Source organism: Castor canadensis, chromosome 5 (assembly GCF_047511655.1).
Source record: "Castor canadensis chromosome 5, mCasCan1.hap1v2, whole genome shotgun sequence".
NCBI lineage: Eukaryota > Metazoa > Chordata > Mammalia > Rodentia > Castoridae > Castor > Castor canadensis.
This window is the reverse complement of record NC_133390.1, coordinates 72,399,449-72,419,140: the sequence shown is the minus strand read 5'-3', so window position 1 is coordinate 72,419,140 and position 19,692 is coordinate 72,399,449. Positions and strand designations below refer to the sequence as shown.

The following is a 19,692-nucleotide window of genomic DNA, read 5'->3' as shown; positions in this document are numbered from 1 at the left end:
AACAAGTACCTGTAGAAGAAAATGGACTGGGCCTATTTCACCTTAGGGGTCACTGATGATTTCCATGTGGCCAGGGTGACATCAATAGCTCCCATGCCCTGACCTAGAGAAAGGGCCAAGGCAGTGCAGTTCTGCTGGTATCATTGCTTTGGCATCTCACAGGGGTGCTTGGGCCCCTTCCATGGGTGACCATGCAGCATGGAGAGCAGTGGGGAAAGCAAGCCATCACTGCCTCTACGCTAGCCATCCATTTATGTCAGTACCTCAACAGAATGGCATGGAATTTACATGGTTCCTTATCTAGGAAGTCAGAGAAAACCCTAGGGGCTGTTTAGAGGGAAGGGAGGGTCAGAGTTTTAGCAACAAAGGCACTGGTTATGTAGGAAAACACTGCCAATGCATTCAACCAAACCCTAAAATATAGAAAAGCAAAGAAAAAAAAAAAGAGAGAGAGAGAGAATCATTTGTACATTCAAAAGTCTGAGAACAATGAAATGGGGGGAAAAAGGGTCAACTAGTTTTTAACCTCATTAAAACATGCTCATGGTGAAAATTTATTTTACATATTTAAAATAGTACACTTAAAATTATTAGTTACATTACAGGTACAATGATGAACATTGTGACTCTCCATTATATTGCACAACCTGACTTCATCCATTTGGGTTTCTTTAAATAGTGCAAAATACTTTATACAGGAATGTGTTCAGAAGGGTCTTCACAACCAAAATAAGGAAAAGAAATATTTTACAAATTACCATGAACATATATTAAAGTGACAGGGGAGAGGAGAAATTAAAAAAAAAAAGTTACAATCTGTACAGAGGATTTGCCACAGACAACCAAAAAGTTCCCTCTCTCCTGGGAGCAGCAGCGGGCCTCTGACCTATCCAGGTCTGGTATTGTGCTAAGGTCATTTTTTGGTGTCAATCAAAAAATATAGATATCAGTAACTTCATACAATATAAATAGAAGTCCAGTCCAGTGAGTCCCATGGTGGGTCAAATGTAGCAACGGAAGGCAAGCCTTTTGTCACCTAGGGTTTCAGTAGGGCTCTTTTCTTAACAAATGGGGGGAAAAAGAGAGGGAAAATGAACAGAAAATTATAAATGAAAAGAAAAACCATCACCACCACCACCACCACCAAAAAACAAAAAAACAAAAAAACCCAGAACAATCCTGCATGGATGCCCCATGCTGCAGGTGGTCCAGCACTCACTCACACTTTGTTCCAGTGGTATTGTCAAGAATAAGCAGCAGTAATTCCCTACTGTGTGTTTGCATTTTTTGTGTTCTTTTGGTTTTTTTATTTCACATATTCCTCTCCCAGAGGAGCCAACGAGGCACTTACTTGATGCTCCCGTCACTATTTTCTGCTGCCGCTGTGGTTTTGTTGAGGGGTGCCAGGATGCTGCCTGGGACCCAGCCCTCAGCTGCGGGGGAATGGTCGCTGGCAGGCTGGTACACCAGGCACATGTTCTGCTGGTTGATGGCAAGGACCTGGACCACCTCACCTTGGCTCACACAAATTTCATTCTCCTTCAGTGCATAGTAATCTTTGATCACAGCCATGGATGAGGTCCCATTGCAGCCTCCCAGGTCATTCTGCTAGGAGACAAGGGAAAAAGGAACACAGACACAAGGAGGCTGGTTCACGTCGGTTGCTCTGCACTCTGCTGCATAGTTGAAAGCCAAATCTCCTAATAGCAGGATAAACAGCAGACAGGACACTCCTTGAGTGGTGACATAATATTCATAAACATACTTGAAAGTATATTTTTTTGGCAGCACTCAGGGTTTTGAACTCAGGTCTTCATGCTTTCTAGGCAGGTACTCTACAGCTTGAGTCATGTGTCCAGTCTTTTTTTGCTCTGATTATTTTGGAGCTAAGGTCTCGGTTTTTACTCAGGCTGGCCTGGACCACAAGCCTCCCACGGTAGCTAGGATGATAGCCACACCACCACATCCAGCTTTTACTTTGGACGGGGAGGAGGGGTATTGATAACTTTTTCCCTGGGCTAGTCTTGAATGATGATCTTCCCTATCTCAACCTCCCAAGTAGCTAGGATTACAGGTGTGAGCCATTGGTGCCCAGCCTGTATTTTGTTTTTGATTAGTGTTTCACTAATTTTGCCTGGGCTGGACTGTAATTCGAGATCCTCTTGAGTTTGCCTCCTGAGTAGTTAGTTATAAGTGCCATGCTAAGGTTTTTGTTTTGTTTTGTTGTTTTTTGGTGGTACTGGAGTTTGAATATAGGGCTTCATGCTTAATAGGTATGTGCTCTACCACTTGAGCCACTCCACCAGCCCTTTTTTTGTGTTGGGTATTTTTGAGATAGAGTCTTGCTTTTTGCCTGGGCTGGTTTCAAGTGGCAATCCTCCTGATCTCTGCCTCCCAAGTAGCTAGTATTACAGGTGTGAGCCACTGGCACCTGACCATAATAAGATTTTAAAGCAAGTGAGTTTCAGAGTTTGAACTAGAAACCAGATCACCCAATTCCTAATCTATCACTTTTCCCATTTCTCTCCTGTTTCTATTATGTTTGAGGGTCAAACCAGCTTTATAGATGGGCTTATGATTAAATTTACAGCAAACCTCACACTGGTGTTTGAAGTATGTGTTATCACCTTCTCCTTACCTCATCAGTCAATGAGTGGTGAAGAACACCTCATCGTGCTTAAGGCATTTCTGCATTAAATGTTGCTATCTTTTTAGGGTGGCAAACGCTGGAGCTATGACTTTTGGGTGACTCACACCACAACTACTCACTCTGCTTGGTACAATTCACCCACTATCATGCTTGCTATCACAGTAATCCCTTACATTTATAAAGTTTCCGTAGATGATAATAACTCTTTAACAGAGTGCTTGAGCCAGAGGAAATGGTCTAACTCAATTTATAAGGGATAATTGAGACTAGAGGATATTTAATGGACTGTTCCTGCTAAGATAATCAACATAAAAAATGTTCTTTCCTAAAGTGACCTCAGAGGCTGTGATTTCAGGATGGTGAGGGTAGGAGCAACAAGTTGTCCTTACCTTGCTGGCCTCAAACTTGTCCACAGGCTGGTGGTAGTCAAACCCTGGACTGCCATTGGAGGTAGATATCTTCAGGGGTGGCAGAGGCGGGTTGTAGCTGGAGCCCTTTGGGGGCTTCTCTGAGCCCACAGGGACAGAGGAATAGGGCCTGGGGCTGGCTTGGGGAACCCTAGAAGGCTGGGACCGCATCACAGCTGTGCTTCTTTCTTTCCGTTGATACTCAATTGGTGACTGTAGTGCTACAGGATAAGGACAGAGAGTTACCCTAAGCTTTGGGAATCCTACAAGGATCTAGAGGCCTACTAGATACCAGGCTTTGTGCTAGGCATGGTGTGGATATGTAAGGAAGACTCTTGTTTTTAAGGAACTGTGAGTAGCAGGGCACCTGATTAAACAATGAAAAACCAAACTCAGAATGATACCATATTCGAAGTACAAAGTGCTGTGCAAAAGGAGAGAGCGGAGATTAGGTTGTGAGGTGTGTGTGTGTGTGTGTGTGCGTGTGCATGCATGCATGCACATGCAGGTGTTTGTATCTTGGGGCTGGCTGCCACGCTGACATTTAGACTGCAGGAAGGAAGGTAATGTAATATGTTTGGGGAATAGGCTGCAGTCAGATTACCTGGACCATAGGGTTATGGGTCTCCATGGAGGGAGAAGAGACAGGTAAGGGCTATTGGGGGGACATGGTATGGAAGACCTAGAAAACGAGGCCAACGAGGCTGGACTTGGCTCTGTAGAGCAGTGAACTTGAAATGTTTTGTTTTTGTTTGCAGTGCTAAATATTGGACCCAGGGCCTTGTGCATACCAGGCAAGCAGTCTACCACTGAATGGCATTCCCCAGCCCTTAGATTTTAGAATTTGGATTTTTGAGACAGAGTCTTGCTGCATGGCCCATGCTGACCTCTAAATTGCAATCCTTCTGCTTCAGCCTCCTGGGTGCTGGAATTACAGGTGTGTACCACCAAGACCACCTAACTTTAAAGTTTTAAAATCAAACTCTATGGTCAGAGCCACATTTCAGCAACACTAACCTTTTTTTTTTTTTTTTTTTTTTTTTTTCATTTTTCTTTTATTATTCATATGTGCATACAAGGCTTGGTTCATTTCTCCCCCCTGCCCCCACCCCCTCCCTTACCACCCACTCCACCCCCTCCCGCTCCCCCCCTCAATACCCAGCAGAAACTATTTTGCCCTTATTTCTAATTTTGTTGTACAGAGAGTATAAGCAATAATAGGAAGGAACAAGGGGTTTTGCTGGTTGAGATAAGGATAGCTATACAGGGCATTGACTCACATTGATTTCCTGTGTGTGGGTGTTACCTTCTAGGTTAATTCTTTTTGATCTAACCTTTTCTCTAGTTCCTGGTCCCCTTTTCCTATTGGCCTCAGTTGCTTTAAGGTATCTGCTTTAGTTTCTCTGCGTTAAGGACAACAAATGCTAGCTAGTTTTTTAGGTGTCTTACCTATCCTCACCCCTCCCTTGTCAGCAACACTAACCTTGCACCAGTTAGCAGATAGATTGGAGAAGAAGAGACAAAAGGCTTCCTGTCTAATTCAGAAGCCACAAGATAGTAACAAACAAGAGACAGGGAGCAGGCCAGGAGGAGGAAGAGACTGACGGCCCAGCTGGGAAAGGCAAGCAGGAATGGAAGTGACTCAGGCTGGAGAGTGGGACGATAGCAGTGCGATTCAGAAGACAGGGTTCTGAAGAAGCTGATTTGAAGGGAAAGATGTGAGCTTTGCTTTACTGAATTTAGGATACAAAGTTCCAGGTCTGAGCACTAAAGAGGTACAGCCAGGCAAATGTTATCCAGGTGGAATTCTGTACAAAGGATTTCCAGGACTGGTCTAAGTGTCATTTTAACAGTGTACATTGTAACAACTATTTAAGTGGGTTAACAGAGCCCAGAGACTTCCAATTTTAAGGATATTTCTACAGTATTTGGTATGCATTTCATAGGACCCAACACAGGGTCACTCTTTTCTCTTTGAAGTCCCAGGAGAGAAAGAAATTATTTAAGATGTCTCCATATCTCTGTAAGTAAAAGTCTAGCCCTACTCTATCACCACATCTTCCTGAGTGTGTCAAAGTACATAACAGGCTTGCCAGAGCACAGCCCCTGCCCTGAGGAGCTCTCTGTGGACATTAAATATTTAGGTAATGATAACCTAGTTCAGCAATATCTCCATAATTCCCTATAATTAGGAGCAAGGTCTTTTGGGATCATGTAAAAGCCTGAATCATTGACTATGCCCAAAGCACAGTCAAGTACACCATAGAGTACTTAAGTAAGTGTACTTTACTTACATGATAATTAGGCCTTATTGAACCAAATTTATGACTCAGTACACATGGAATTGGGGTACTGACTGGTTATATGCAATAATTGTGTGAAAGCATTTGAAAATACTACGACTTTTCTCTCTCTTTTTCTCTGCAGTGCTGGGGTCTGAATTCAGACACACCCCTAGCACTTTTTGCTTTAGTTATTTTTCAGATGGGGTTTGGTGCTTTTTGCCTGGGCTGGCCTCACTCTGTGATCCTCTTACCTGTGCCTATATATACCTATGCAGGATATATACCTATAGCTGGGATTATAGGTATATATCACCATGCCCTAATGTGCCTTCTTAAACAAGCTGCGAAAAAGGCAAGACCTGAGTTCTTTCACTAGCCTCAATTTGCATAACTTAGGTATTAGGATCAGGAAATCTGACAGAGTTTTTTAGCTTATGAGTTTGTGTCTTATGCCTGATTCTGTTTCTTTCTTGACTTTGTTTGCTAAGAAGCTCAGAGATAAATGTGTACCTTGTCGCTAGCAACTATATTGCAGTTTTATGGTTAAGAGCCTAATTTAACATGTTACGGCTCTGGGCTCAAGCTCTTGATCCATCGTCTATTGTGTTTTGTGACTGTGGAGACTTTTCTGAATTTCCTTTTCCAAACCTGAAAAAAAGCAGGATAACAGTACCTACTGTTCCATGTTGGTCTGAAGAATAAATATGAAAGAAATAAAAACAAAAACAAAAAATAGCTAAAATGCTTAGTGTAGTTCATGGTACAAAGTAGGAATCAACACATGGAAGCCATTCTTGTTACTTCAAACATCTCCGTTTTCAACTTACTGTTCTACTCTATTTTTCTTCAGTCCCGAATTGAACCTAAAATCCTCATTCCATCTTAGAATCTATCATAAACTCCTAATTAATGGAATGCAATTAGGTGAATATTATATATATGTACATATTTTTATACCAAATCTTTCTATCAATGAAAGTGTTACTTCAAAGTTGCTTATGAGAGACCATGAGCTATATACAGCTTTTATTACCATCCCTCAGGGTTAGGCTGGTGTTTAATTTTCCATTTTTTAGAAAGAAAAGGAACTCTAGGGATCACTTAGTCTAGTGTTTTTCACCAACCTTTTCTACAGCTGGGGTGGGGCAGGACAATATGGCCAAAAATATTCTCTGTAAGTATGAAATTGCTTTGACCTTGCACATTGTCTTTAAAAGTCATGCCATCCTGCCTTGTGGTCTCTTTTTATTTGATTTAAAATAAAAACATGTTAAATTTCTTACCATGGAGAAAACTGACATGGCAAGGTGGTAGGCCATGTTTTCCTGTGGCCAGTACTGCTGGCCCACCATGACACATGCCAGTATAGGAAGAGTAGATCTACCCCCTTTTCATTGACTGAGTCAAGTGAGGCCCAGAGACACATCATCCCTTGCCCAAAGACCTCAACTAGGATGTTACCTTGTATCTTTCCCCACAGCGTTTGGTTCCATATTAGAACATCAGAAAATCTCTAGTTGCATCCTTTGAAGGAGCCTAGATCCTTGCATTGGCAAGAAAAATGACAGACTGAGAAAGGACCCATTAGTGTGTGTACCTGTGTGAGTACATATGGTCATATGGCAAGAAGTGGTGTACCCAAGGGTGGCCCTGAGTATGCATGTGTACGTGCATGCAAATGTATGTGGAGGCATGAACACACAGGCATACATACTACAAGCTTTAATACCATGCTGGCAAGAAGAGATGGAACACCTAGGGTGGTCATATGTGTGTGCGCACATGAGCATGTATTTGTGAGTGCACGTAGCCATGAGGTATAGATTTCAGGACAGACAAGAATTAGTGATATACTGGTAGGTGATCCTGTGTGAATATGTGTGTCTGTGTGTGTGTGTGTGTGTGTGTGTGTGTGTGTGTGTTAATGTGTATACATATACAGATATATGATTACTGAATCTCTAGGTTTATTTTGTGATTGGTTCCATTTTGCCTTCAACTTCAACTTCAAGCTCCATCTCTGCACTAGAGACGTCTGAGCTTACCAACTCAACACAGCGGCACTAATTTGAAACTGTGTACCGCCTTTCAAATGCCAAGTTCAATGTGAAGAAATCCCAGAAGGGGTGAAAATGAAATATAAACAGGATAGCAACTCTACTCCATCTGTTAGGGGATCCCTGAAGAACCCATAGAGAGTTATATTCTCTGTTTAACCACCAATTTGTTCTGAGAAGTTTCAGGGTACTACTGAAATCCAGGGTTAGCAATCACCTCTCATTTATAAGATCAGCTAGCAAGGTTTTTTTAATCTAGGCTTTTATTCTTGTGGGAACAGAGGCAGGGTTTGAACTGATCTGCCCAACTCAGATAACTGATCTGCCTAGATATCTCTAGATAACACAGAAGGCTGCAAGAGTACTAGCCACTGGCCACCAAGTGAGAAAGCAGGTGTCATTGAATGCTGGCCCCTATGACACAGGGGATGTTCACAGCTCTGACTTTTGTAAAAATTGTCACCAGCTGGTAGTGGAGGCCACCAGACACACATGAAATGTCCTATAAAATAAAATCCCTTTATCAGAAAGATGGGGCTTCTTTCTCAAGCCCTATTTGATTTGTGTATTCAGGTTCAGAGGAATTCAAGTGTTTTTAAAAATTAAGGGTTGGAGTCCAAATAAAGTATGATCTGGGCTCATAAGTCTCCATGAGCTCAGACTCAAGGATGCTTAGTGGTGTGAGGTCCCATGAAACAGCCCTGCTAGGTCCAGCACCTACCATTTAAGAAGTCCCGCTGTGTTTCTAAGACTTGATTGATGTCCTGTACCCATGCCTGCTGGATGTCTGAGTTGGCAGCTTGCAGAATGACCCTCTCAGAAGTCTCCCTATTCATGAGTGAAAATTTGCAGGGGTCATTGTCCACATTTTCCTCTAGGACCAAGTAGTTCATCTGAAAGAAAAAGTTGATCTTTTTCATATTTAAGTGGTTAAAAAAATCACCAACCTATTACTGTATCTCAAAGTTTTTATCTCAGGAAAACTGTCCAAATTTTGCCCTGGATCTAACAGTAAATACTCTGGCTTGTTTCTGAGTGAACAACATGACCTGGGAGAACCTGCAGGATCATGCTGAGGGCTGACCCTCCGCCTGTCACTGCCTCTTATGGGTGATCAGTTCCTCCTGCAGCCTCCACAATGGCAGGTTGTTAGGCTGAAAGACATCAAGGTTCTGGGTTCTCCTCACTTCAGTGTCTGATCTGAGGGAAGCAGCTGAGAGCCTGGCTCTTCCTTGCTCCTATGCACCCCCACTGGCACCTCACCTTGATACTCCTTTTGAACATGTAGCCGGGGGTCAGGGAGCCCTTCCTGAGCAGTTCACTGAAGATGACGATCTGCTCAAAGAGGAACACGCGCCTCTCTTTGGTCCGGGACTGCATGCCAGCATCCAGCTCAATCACGTAGAATGTGTCCTGTTGCAGCAGCTTGCCCTGGGCAGTCAGGGTGCCCTGACAGACAGGGATCCAGAGAAGTCCATGAGAAGAAGCAAGAAGACAGCCTCACCCACACAACCTCCTCCTCTGGGGACATGGACAACAGAGGTGACACTAAAAGCCTTGGGGCTTTAGTAATATACTGAATTGGAACCCACACACTCATCCAAGGACACAGTGGTCACTTTCCTGTTCACACAAGGGCCCTGCAGGGAAAGGGGAAAAAGGTGATGGAACCACAAATAAATAGCTCCTGGAAAATACCAGAGGAAAGTTGAATTATTAGCTTAAAAAGGAATTGGGAAATATTCTGAATCTTCATGTTTTTTTTTTAAATTTTAAATATTATTAAAAGAAGACTAGAAAGCAGGTAACACTTGGAGCTAGAAGTGGTCTTTCTGCCCTTATACGTCTGAGAACTGTGCCTGACTGGCTCTCTTGTGGCATGGGCTAAGCACCTGGGACACTCTTGAGGCTATAAAGCTAGAACCAATCAATGGCCAAGGGCAGTGATATAGGCAGGACCTCAAATACCCTACAAGCCTCTCTCTCCTCTTTCTATTATTTAGGATGGTGATATTCTGAAGTTGTAGTCTTCTACTAAAGTCAATAGGTGAAGATGGGGGTACTGTAGATAGGCTGTCCTATTTTATAAGCTTGTACATATTTCTCTGGGTCCTGTTATCTTTCATAAAATGACTTCAGCTACCAGGCCACATGGTACCCAGAAGGGGTGGAAGTGTATATTTGACTTGCCAGTTTCTGAGGGAATAGGCCCAACCCAGCAAGTCTTCACAGAAGCGATCAGAACGCCTTGCTTTTTTTCTGTTGCTCTGCAACAAGAAGACACTGACACCTAAGACAGTGGTCAGAGGATCTCCTCTGAAATGTACTCTTTCTTGGTGATGACTTTTTGCCCTTTAGTGCAAACATGGGCTGTTCCCTACATGTGATGTCTTTTTCCAAACATTACCTGGCTCAGGGGTCATTTTTCTTTTGTGTTCCTGAGAAATGCCTGCTCTCTGCTTGGATCATGGCTTCTTACCGCCAAGGTCAGCAGCCAAACAGGCTTATCTGTACCTTGGTCCAAAGTTAATATTAAGCCAGTGACCAGTAAGCCAGGAAAGCTCTACAAGCTCTATTAATATCACACAAGAACCCGATCATGGTGTACAGCAATGCTAAAGGGAAAGGATTTGAGAAGAGGGGGATGAGAAAGAGGGGTCTTAAGTTCTCCTCACCCAAACCCCACACTTAGGGAGGAGACATACGTTCACTGTCCTTCCCAATTAGCTGAAGGACTGCAAAGAAGATTCTGCATAGCTTGATGGAAACAGGAGACCATGGTGCTTCATTTAAAAGAAAAAAGAATTGCATACTCCTGCTTGTGGATTTATGTGGACACACACAAGCACTTGAAGTCTAACTTGGGTCAAACAGCACAGACTAATGACCTCCTCCTGTCATTGGTCAGTTCTTAGACTCAGAGAAAGACAAGCCCGACTCAGAAAGCATGGAGACTTCAAGGTTGAAGAATGATATGGATTACTTGATTTGTTCAGAACACCTCATACTTGGTATATAATGTCGAAGGAAAATGTGTAAAAGTCCCTGCAGCATGTCCAAAGAGAAACCACACCTGAGCTCATTTCTCCCAAGTAACCCTGCTTATGCTAATATCTCAGGTCACCCTTGGAGAGCCAGGAACCTATGAAAACAAACAGCAAAAAAGACCTTCCACCTGGTTCCAATCATAACAAAGCATGGAAACCAGCAGGGACCAGGATGGGCTGGTCCCAAATTGAACACAGCACCTCCTAAATTTACTTACTATGGCTTTATAGTTCTACTAGTGTATTTATTCTAGTTTAGTGTGTGGGGGGGGGGGGGAGGGATGGTTCTTTCTTAATTATTTCAACTTCCAAAAAGGAATAATGAAATCTTTTTTTTTTAAATTTTATTATTCATATGTGCATACAAGGCTTGGGTCATATAATGAAATCTTAGATTGCAGGATTACTGGGAAACAGGATTAGAAGAACCACATCTTTCTTTAGGGGAATCAGTAACTACTATAGGCACCTATCAATAACCATATCAGTGTAATTTTATCATATTAATTTTCAAAATATATTGTTAAAATAAGTCACACTTTTTTTTTTCTTGGCAGTACTGAGGTTTGAACTCAGGGCCTCGTGCTTGCTAGACCAGTACCCTACACCTCAGCCATGCCCCAATCCCTTTTTGCTTTAACTATTTTTTGGGTAGTGTCTTGAGATTTTGTTCAGGGCTGGCCTCCAACCTATGTCTCTCATATAGTTGGGATCACAGGCTCATGCTAACATTTCTGTCTTATCTGTTAAGATGAGGTTTTGCTAACTTTTTGCCTGGGTTGGCCTCATCTGAGATTCTTCCTATCTCTGCCTCCTGTGTAGTTGGGATTACAGGCATAAGTCACTGTGCCCAGTACATAACAGTCACTTATTAAGTATAAATTAGGAAAGTCAATTTACTTTTGCAAGGTTCACTGTTATGGGTTGAACTGTATCTCCCTTCCCAAATCCATGAGTCCCAATTACCTGCTCCTCTTGACCTTATTTGAAGATGAGGTCTTTATAGAGGTGATTAAGTTTGAGGGCATTAGGTGAGCCCTAATAGAATATGGCTGATACCTTTGTAAAAAAGGGGGAAAATGAACAGAGGCACATCCAAGGGAAGGTGATGTGAAGATACAGGGAGAATGCAATGAGAATATAAAGATGCCACCAACAAGCCAAGGAGAGAGGCTAGAAATGGACCCTTCCCTCACAGGCCTCAGAAAGAACCATCCCTTACAATACCTTGATGTCAGACTTCTAGCCTTCAGAACTGTAAATTTCTGTTGCTTAAGCCACCCAATAAAAGTGCTATAAATGGTACTTTGTGATGGCAGCCCTAGAAACTGGTATGTTCACTTAAGTTGAAATCCTTGGACATCTAGTGGTTTCCCTGAAGATTTGATTCTTCTTTTCAAAGGACAAAAACGTGTCCTGCAATTTAGAGTTTTAAATGTTCACTGACTTAATTCAGTTGCTATATAGACCTACTCACTTGTTTTTCAGAATTGCCCTCTAAAAAAATAGTTAATTTTCCTACTCAGGTTCTTCACTCATCACATATCTTCCTGTGCTTTACATCCCCACTTTTCTCAATTAATAAGGAAGAGAGAAGAGTTCATTGCCAGGTTCAAACAGGTATAAAGAACTTTGGGTCTTTCCAACTGCCTTAAAGTTCTGACTCTGGTTTGTCGAAAAGCTCTATTTCTGTCCTGTCACTAGGCTTCCTAAAAAAGATGCATCTTCCAGGCATGTGAACCAGAAGGGCCAGGCAGAGGAGGCAGGACACCGAATTTCAAAGGGAAGAGTTCCACAGCCAGGACTCTGACTGTCCAGAAGAGGAGGGCTTAGAAGCATACCTGAGAGCTCACTCACCTCAAAGCCCTGCAAGCGCCCCAGATTCATCATATCATTGCAGCGTTTGGGAACAAGGCACATTAGCTCCACTGCTTTCTGTGGGAAAGAATAATAGTTGCTGAGGTGGGGGAGTGAGAAGCTCAAGGTAACTCAGGGATGAAGGCAAGGACCCCACATCAGTAGCTCCTTTATTCTAGGAGAGGATGTTGGTCCCTGCTGTCCACTCTCAGAGAACTGAGGATTTTTCTTTTAGATGGGGGCTGCTGGTCATCACCACAGGGGCTCCATGTCAATAAATAGCCATAAGTTGGGGAATGTTACCCAGCCCTTCCTTTTCCTACCTCTCTACTTTTGTTTATCAATTCCCTTTCCTTCTTTCTATTTTCCTTTTATTTTTTAATTTGCTTTCAGCCTGCCCAAGCAACAACTTAGCCTGGTTTGTGAAACACTATGTTTTGACCTAAAATAACCTGCCTGAATGGCTGCAATCTCCTTGGCTTAAAATAATCCCCATGGTGGCACAAAGGACTTCACTTAGGGGGGTAATCCTCGGTCAGGTCGGGGAGTAAAATGGAAGACTTTCTATGTTAGAGTCAAATAATACTTGGAGTCACAGAGAAAAATCACCAATTGAGTCTTTCTACAATTTCACCTATCTCTGAAGGATGTTAAAGGAGTCAAAAACCACCCTTTCCCGCTATATGTCACCCACGTCCACAAGGAATATCTGCAGAGACTTGGCTCTGAACTGGCACAGACAGAATTCTCGAGTTCTAGAAAACACTCTATGCTCATTAGCACTTGATAATCTTCATGCTGCTGGGTATGAGAGGAGTCAGCCTGAACCCTCAGTCCTCCTGAGATAATTTTTTCCCTTTATGGACAAGGCTATATTTGGCATAGTCCCCAAGAATGGCAAGTATTATAAGCAGAAACTGTACCTCGATATCTGAACATTCCAAACCAGCCTTCTCACTGTATCTCAGGAAGTCCTAGCAAGAAAGAGAATCAGAGAAGGATGTGAGGAGGAGTAAAATCAGTTAGTAAAATGGTCAGAGAGCTAGAAAAAACTTATCATAAAAATGCAACAATACACCAAAGACTTTCTTCCTAGCAGAAGTGGCAATGGTTTGTAGTAACTGAGAAATGAAATTATGAGTCATGTTACACATACAACATTGAGAAAAATCCAAGAATACTCAAAGTTTCAAAGCTAGGGGCGAAGGGGGAATAGGAAGGAAGGGGAAAGGAGAGGAAGATTATGACAAGACAGGATGAAAGAAAAGAAAGTCAAGTCTCTCATTTAATCTCATGTTTCTGTAAAATCAATATGATAAAATTTTAGGTACGAATTCATCTGAGATTTCTAGGGCCTTGCCTTCCCTTCTTTTCTCCTCTGTATTCTACTCTGATTATATGCACTCTCTTTCTCTCTCTCTCTTTTTTTTAAGTTTTAAAAAGGTATCAAGTCAGTGACTGTGACAAAAAAAAAGTGAACTGAAAAAAAAAATCAAGTAACATACAACCTTAAGGGCAGAAACCAAGTCCATGAAATTTATCTGGGCACAAAGCTAACAGAGTGACATGCAGATGAGATCAAAACCCATGCCTGCCCTACCAGTGCTCGGCCCCTCAGGACTACTGCAGACAGAACCCGAGCTTCTCTAAGTCCACCAGCTTTGGCCTCAGGAGATGTTTCTTCAGCCCAGACCCAGGCACTCAGCTTCTTACCTTGAGGAGCAACTGGTATTTTGTTATTCTCTGAATGGGCTTGATAAGAAAGTCGCTAAGTGTCAGCCTTTGATTTATCTCCTGTTTTACCTCCTGAAATACAAGGGAACTATGTTAGAAACAAAGGAGCCCAAGAATTGAGGTGTCCTGGATCAGGTTCAAAGGCACAGATGGCGGGTCTTCATGTTTTCCAGAAAAGACTAAGAATCTTAAAACCGTCTATACCACTGCTCATTTGTTATGAACAACACATGACATAGCACCACAGTGGTCTTGCTTGGCTCCTGTGCTTTCACAGCAGGCACTGTCACACCTTGGTTCTCACCCAGTCCTGGGAGACAAACTTGAATAGGCACTGTGTTCTCCCTACCACTCCAGGGCATGGTTAGTCAAGAAGGGGTTCCCCCAGGTTACAACAGGTCTACAAGCCTGGGCCCTAAACTCACAGCTCCAAACACTCAGTAGAGGGCTCTTTCTAAGGGATGGTGCTGCCTCTCCACCAACAAAGCCAATCCTTTCAGGCTGGAGCAGCCGCACATGTGGAGGTGTTAGACAGAACCTCTAGGAACAGAAGCAGAGACTGTGAGGCCACTATGAATACTTCAAACAAGGGGAGGGCCTCAGCAAGTAGTCCTGGAGGGCTGGTGAGGAAGAATACAGGCACAGTCTGCTCTGTGGTTACTTGCAAAGGACCAAACCAAAACAGTCTGTTACGAATCATTCTGCAAATGGAGGTTTCTCAGTATAGTACAGACAGGGCCACCTCAGCTCCTTATAAGCAAAGGTGATAATGGGAATTGAGTCGAGAAGCCAGTGGCTCTGTTGAGGCAGAGAATTCTGTTATGAAGGGTCAGCAGTGCTGGATAGGGGGCACCCATGCATGGATAACCTCTTGTATGTCTGAATATGGCTATCTTGGCCCGAGTTTCCCCCAGGTTCAGCTAAGCTTGAGCAGCTTACCTCAAAGTAGGTGTCATACTCAGCCACAATGTACTCGGAACGTGGCTTGTTCTGGCAGTACCACACATAGATGTGCAGTTTCCGCTCCTAACACACAGAGGGAAAGACATGGGATGGTCAGGCACACCCTCGGAGTACTGAGGCCTATCCAGGAGGGGAGGACCAAGAAACAGTCTACAGGTGGGGAACACCAAAGCAGTTAAACAGCAAGGACATAAGTGAGTGTAGTAGGCAAGAGCCCACCTTATAAACTGCCAACAAGGCTAAAACAAAACAAAACAAACAAAAACTCTTCAGAGAAGGTCTTAAGGCAAGTCCAGGAATAGCAGAAGAGAGAAAGAGTTTTAAAATGCACATGAAGAGCCTGGGGAGGGGGACAACACTCACGTGTTTAATAAAGAGCTGGGCCAATCTGTCTTGCTCTTGGACACATTTTTCCAGTTCAGCCAGGAAAAAGCTAAAAGGAGAGAGGGGATAAGAGAAGGAAGCAACACTATCTAGAACAATGATGAGATAGATGACAGGTCAGGTGCAGGAAGAGGATTCAGGACCTCCAGAACCACCCCCCACTGTCCTTCAGGGTAACACAAACACTTACTCTTTATGCCAGTCATAAATCTGGTGAATATTTCCAAACACGATTTTATCCTTTCCTCGCATATCCTCAGGGACCCCCTTCTCTTCTATTCTCTTCATGAACCCCTGCAGCAGCAGAGGCAATAGTTAGTACAGGATGTTTCACAAGAAAGCTTTCTAGGGCAAGCCCCACACTCAGCACCCACGTCAGTACACACTTGCTGTGTGGGGCTTAGGGTGAGTGCTGTTGTGTTTCTCCTCCTCGACCAGGACTCAACTCTTGGACAGGGTGAGGGACAAAACTTCTATGAAGTTTCTGAGTCCCTTTGTTTGTCTCCAGTCCTTTTAAGAAAGCAAAAACGGGGACTAGGGATAGAGCACTTGCCTAGCATGGGTGAAACCCTGAGTTTCATCCCTAAAGCTGCAAGAAAATTAAATAACAAATATGTAAATAATAAAAAGAAAAAAAAAAAAAGAAAAGCAGAAGAAAACCATCACTTGTCCCTCTCCCAAACCAATGAGTTACATTGTTAAAGACTCAGAACAAGAGATACCTAACCTAGAAATGAGTCCAGATTGTAAAATGCAGTAATTTGTAATCAATTCAGGTTTTGAGGTTGTACATGCAGCATGCATCCCAATATGACAGATGAGAAAACCAAGGTACCCAGATTTTATATGACCTGTCCTATCATCACACTGCCAATGTCTGACTTCCTTGGAGTTCAGTCTCTCAGTCCCCAGACTGACAAGTTCTACTTCCAGGCTAAGTGGCATATGGAAGTTGATGAAACCCCTTTCTGCCTCCATCCTCCAATGAAAGTGAAAACAACTTTCCATAAATTAGAATTCAGGTCACCTATGTGTCAGGTTAGTTTCTTCATTCAAGGTTCAGGATAGGCAAATATGAAGCCCTAAGTCAGCAGATTTCGTAGGATGAGGACTTTCAGGGCAACCGTTAGGAACCAGCAGGCAATTCAGACATTAGGAATTCAAATTTTAGACTTAATATTCTTTTTTTAAGGATGACTAATAATATGAAATCAAAGTATTTCATACACATGTATGAAAATAGAATAATGAAACCTGTTAAAAATTTTCAAAGGAGGGGAAAAGGGATAAAAAAGAGTAATAGAGTGGTGAACAGCATCAAAGTACATTATATGCATGTATGGAAATATCACAATGAAACTCCTTTATACAATGAATATATGCTAATAAAAAAGATGAATAATAATAGGACTCTAAGCCATTTAAATTATCCATTTACTTTCTGAGGCTTTGCCATCCAAATGTCTAAGTCCCTTGAAAGTAAATCCTTTTGGACATAGAGTTGTTGGATTTATTCCAAGTTGACTGTGGATCAGTCACTCTCACTTATCAGTGGCTTTTTCTTAGTCTTCTTGGCAGTGATAACACTCTCCTTAAGACCTAAAAAATGAATACATCCCAGGATTCCACTAAGAGTGACCTAGTTTGTGCCCATGGTGGTCACAACTCTGAAGAATATATGCCCACATGGTGAAATACCAAATAGCCTGTTAAGACAATAACTTTGTCACTAAAAACAAGTGAAATGGGTTCAGCTGTAACCAAGAGGTTCCCCCAATTGCTAAAACATTTGGGTCCCTATTCCCCTCTAGATTTTTTTAATGTTTCAAAGGGAAAAGAAAAAAAATGCCTACATATTCTATTTGAATTACATCATCATTATTTTCATTTCTGCAAATACCCTGACCGAGTAAAATACACAAAGCCACCAAGCTAAAGCACCCATGCCCGGGTAGCAGCCAATCTGCTCCTGCCTGGGTGAGCACAGACGCACCCTGCACCAACCACTCACCTCTACCACAATCCCCAGGTCCTTGACGTAGTCTTTCTCTGTTTGCACCAGCTCATTCAGGACAAACCTGGGCAGGAGATTAAGGACAGTGAGGGCCTTCTTCATTGTCAAACAAAGTCTTTACATTTAAGGAGCAAAGTTACTTAGTTACCTTATGACAAGACCACCAAAAAGACTCTCACCAGCTGGGTACCAGTGATTCTTGCCATTAATTCTAGCTACTTGGGAGACGAAAGTAGGGAGTATCATGGTTTTAGGCCAGTCCAGGCAAAACTGTTCCCAAGACCCCATCTCAACCAATAGCTGAGTTCAGTGGTGTGTCTGTCATCCCAGTTACATGAGAAGCTGAGATCTGGAGGACTGCAGTTCCAGCACAGGAAAAAAATTTTGCAAGATCCCATCCCATTGGAAAAAAAGCTGGGTGTGGTGGTGGGAGCCTGTCACCTTAGCTATGTGGGAAGTGAAAAATAGGGCTGTGGTCTAGGCCAACCTGGGCAAAAAGTGAGACCCTATCTCCAAAATAACCAGAGCAAAAAAATGCTGGAGGCCTTTGAAATCCCAGAGTTCAAACTCCAGTATTGCCAAAAAGACAAAAAAAAAATGACCCCCCCCATAAAAAAAGACCCTCACTTCGAAAGGTGCTTACTAGTGGTCTCTGGATGAGAGACCTTCATTGAGGAGCTGAGGATGAGAAGCCAGAAGGCTTTCTCTGGTGACATAATAGAGAAGAACGATTCTCATTGACTCAAAATATCTTTCAATTCTTTATGATCTTTCTCTCTTAAAGACTGAATAGACACAGGACAGAAAGAATGACAACCACTTTGGCAAAACTGAGTTATAAAAGCTTTGAGACAAAGAGATCAAGATGAGATTTTTATTCCTTTATTTTGGCTCCATTCTTCACTTAACAGGAGGAGAAAGACATATCAGCCTTTAAGCCTTCAGATACACAGCTATCAAAAAAAGCTTTTGCAATGCAGAATTTAAAGTTATTCAGACAGGTACCCATGATAACCAGCTGGGAAAATCCCCAGTCAAGGCCAGAAAGGTTGATTGCAAACATTCCATACTCACAACTTTGAGCGCAGCACTCCATGCCCCAGGATGCAGGATCGAACAACAAGGTCATTTGCTTTCTTGGTTTCTTTGTTAATTATTCCTACCTCTCAGAACATTGACTATGTGCCAGTTACTTCATCTGGGTTTTCCCATGCTTATCACAAGATAGATATTGTAAAACTATTTTTTTCTGAATGAAAATACTAAGATGAAAAGATTAGGTGACTTGCCCAAGACTACAGAGTGAGGAGAAGAGGCAGGACTTGAACCTAGCTGTTATAAGTTGAAAGACTGAACCCTTTCACTGTAGCCCACTACCCAGGGAACAACTCAGTGGGCTCTCTGTAGTCCCTGAAGCTTCAATTCCCAACATTCTTCTTTCTCCAAAGACTATACATAAAATTCTATGGTTATGCACATTGCAGATGGGTGCTATGTGGTCTACTGAAGCCTGACTCTTATTATCTAATTTGAAAGGGTTTTGCCTGGAGCCACACAAGTGCATTTTTGGCTCAAGTGGCAGAAGGGATAAAGTTCTGAGATGTCAAAGGGGGGCCCCTGCACAGGGGTTGTAACTGTTGTGAACCCAGGAAGCAATTCATCTAAAATTCTTATTTTGTACAGCAATGAGAAGCCACCAAATCCTAAGGGGTCTGTGGCCCCAGGGCACTGGGAGGAAGCAAATGAACACATGCTTCTTTATCAGTATGCCCAGCACTTCCAACCAGGTCCCTCCCTCTAACACACAATCATGTGTTTCAGGCCACAGGAAGGAACTGGCAAGGCCAAATAGAAGCATTTAGATATATCTTTAGCATAGCCTAAGTTTCTGCTTGGAAGAAAATGGAAAAAGAAAACCCACAGGAAAATGAGAGTGGGAATTTGGGGCTGGGAGGGCCCTCTGGAGATGAGGTCCAGGGCTGTTTCTAGGTGATATTTTTATCCCAGGTATTTGCTGCCCATTGGGGGCTATCTAAGTTTTTAGTCTCTAGGGAAGGGGAGTACTCAGGATGCTGCGAGTGGACCTTTTGTTGTTTCTCTTAAAGGGCTGATGAAGGATCTGGGGAGATCAGAATACTTTTAAAAGACATTCTGAAAATTTATATCAAAGATTTAATAATTATTAAATAATTATTTGCTATATGAATTGATAATAATGCAATTCTTTTCTTAACCTAAAAAAGTTACATACAAATAAATGTTAATTCTTTGGTCCAACTGAAATTCTTCTAGCT

At 42.6% G+C, this 19,692-nt stretch overlaps 1 protein-coding gene across 25 annotated transcripts in view; it reads right to left on the bottom strand.

Moving 5' to 3' along the window:
• Positions 1 to 19,692, bottom strand: part of Kalrn (kalirin RhoGEF kinase) — a 660,017-nt gene that overhangs the window by 58,332 nt on the left and 581,993 nt on the right. For 12 of the 25 annotated variants that reach the window (XM_074073308.1, XM_074073319.1, XM_074073310.1 and 9 more), the window contains 11 exons: positions 17,396 to 17,462; positions 15,575 to 15,678; positions 15,364 to 15,433; positions 14,977 to 15,063; positions 14,017 to 14,109; positions 13,227 to 13,277; positions 12,304 to 12,381; positions 8,663 to 8,848; positions 8,121 to 8,292; positions 3,040 to 3,278; positions 1,352 to 1,608 (listed from right to left, as the gene is read on the bottom strand). In XM_074073308.1, the coding sequence (XP_073929409.1) occupies positions 1,352 to 1,608; positions 3,040 to 3,278; positions 8,121 to 8,292; positions 8,663 to 8,848; positions 12,304 to 12,381; positions 13,227 to 13,277; positions 14,017 to 14,109; positions 14,977 to 15,063; positions 15,364 to 15,433; positions 15,575 to 15,678; positions 17,396 to 17,462 (1,404 nt within the window). Of the gene's footprint in view, positions 1 to 530; positions 1,701 to 3,039; positions 3,279 to 8,120; positions 8,293 to 8,662; positions 8,849 to 12,303; positions 12,382 to 13,226; positions 13,278 to 14,016; positions 14,110 to 14,976; positions 15,064 to 15,363; positions 15,434 to 15,574; positions 15,679 to 17,395; positions 17,463 to 19,692 lie in introns of those variants that run through there. The other 13 variants (XM_074073309.1, XM_074073311.1, XM_074073313.1 and 10 more) reach the window with 6 other exon arrangements.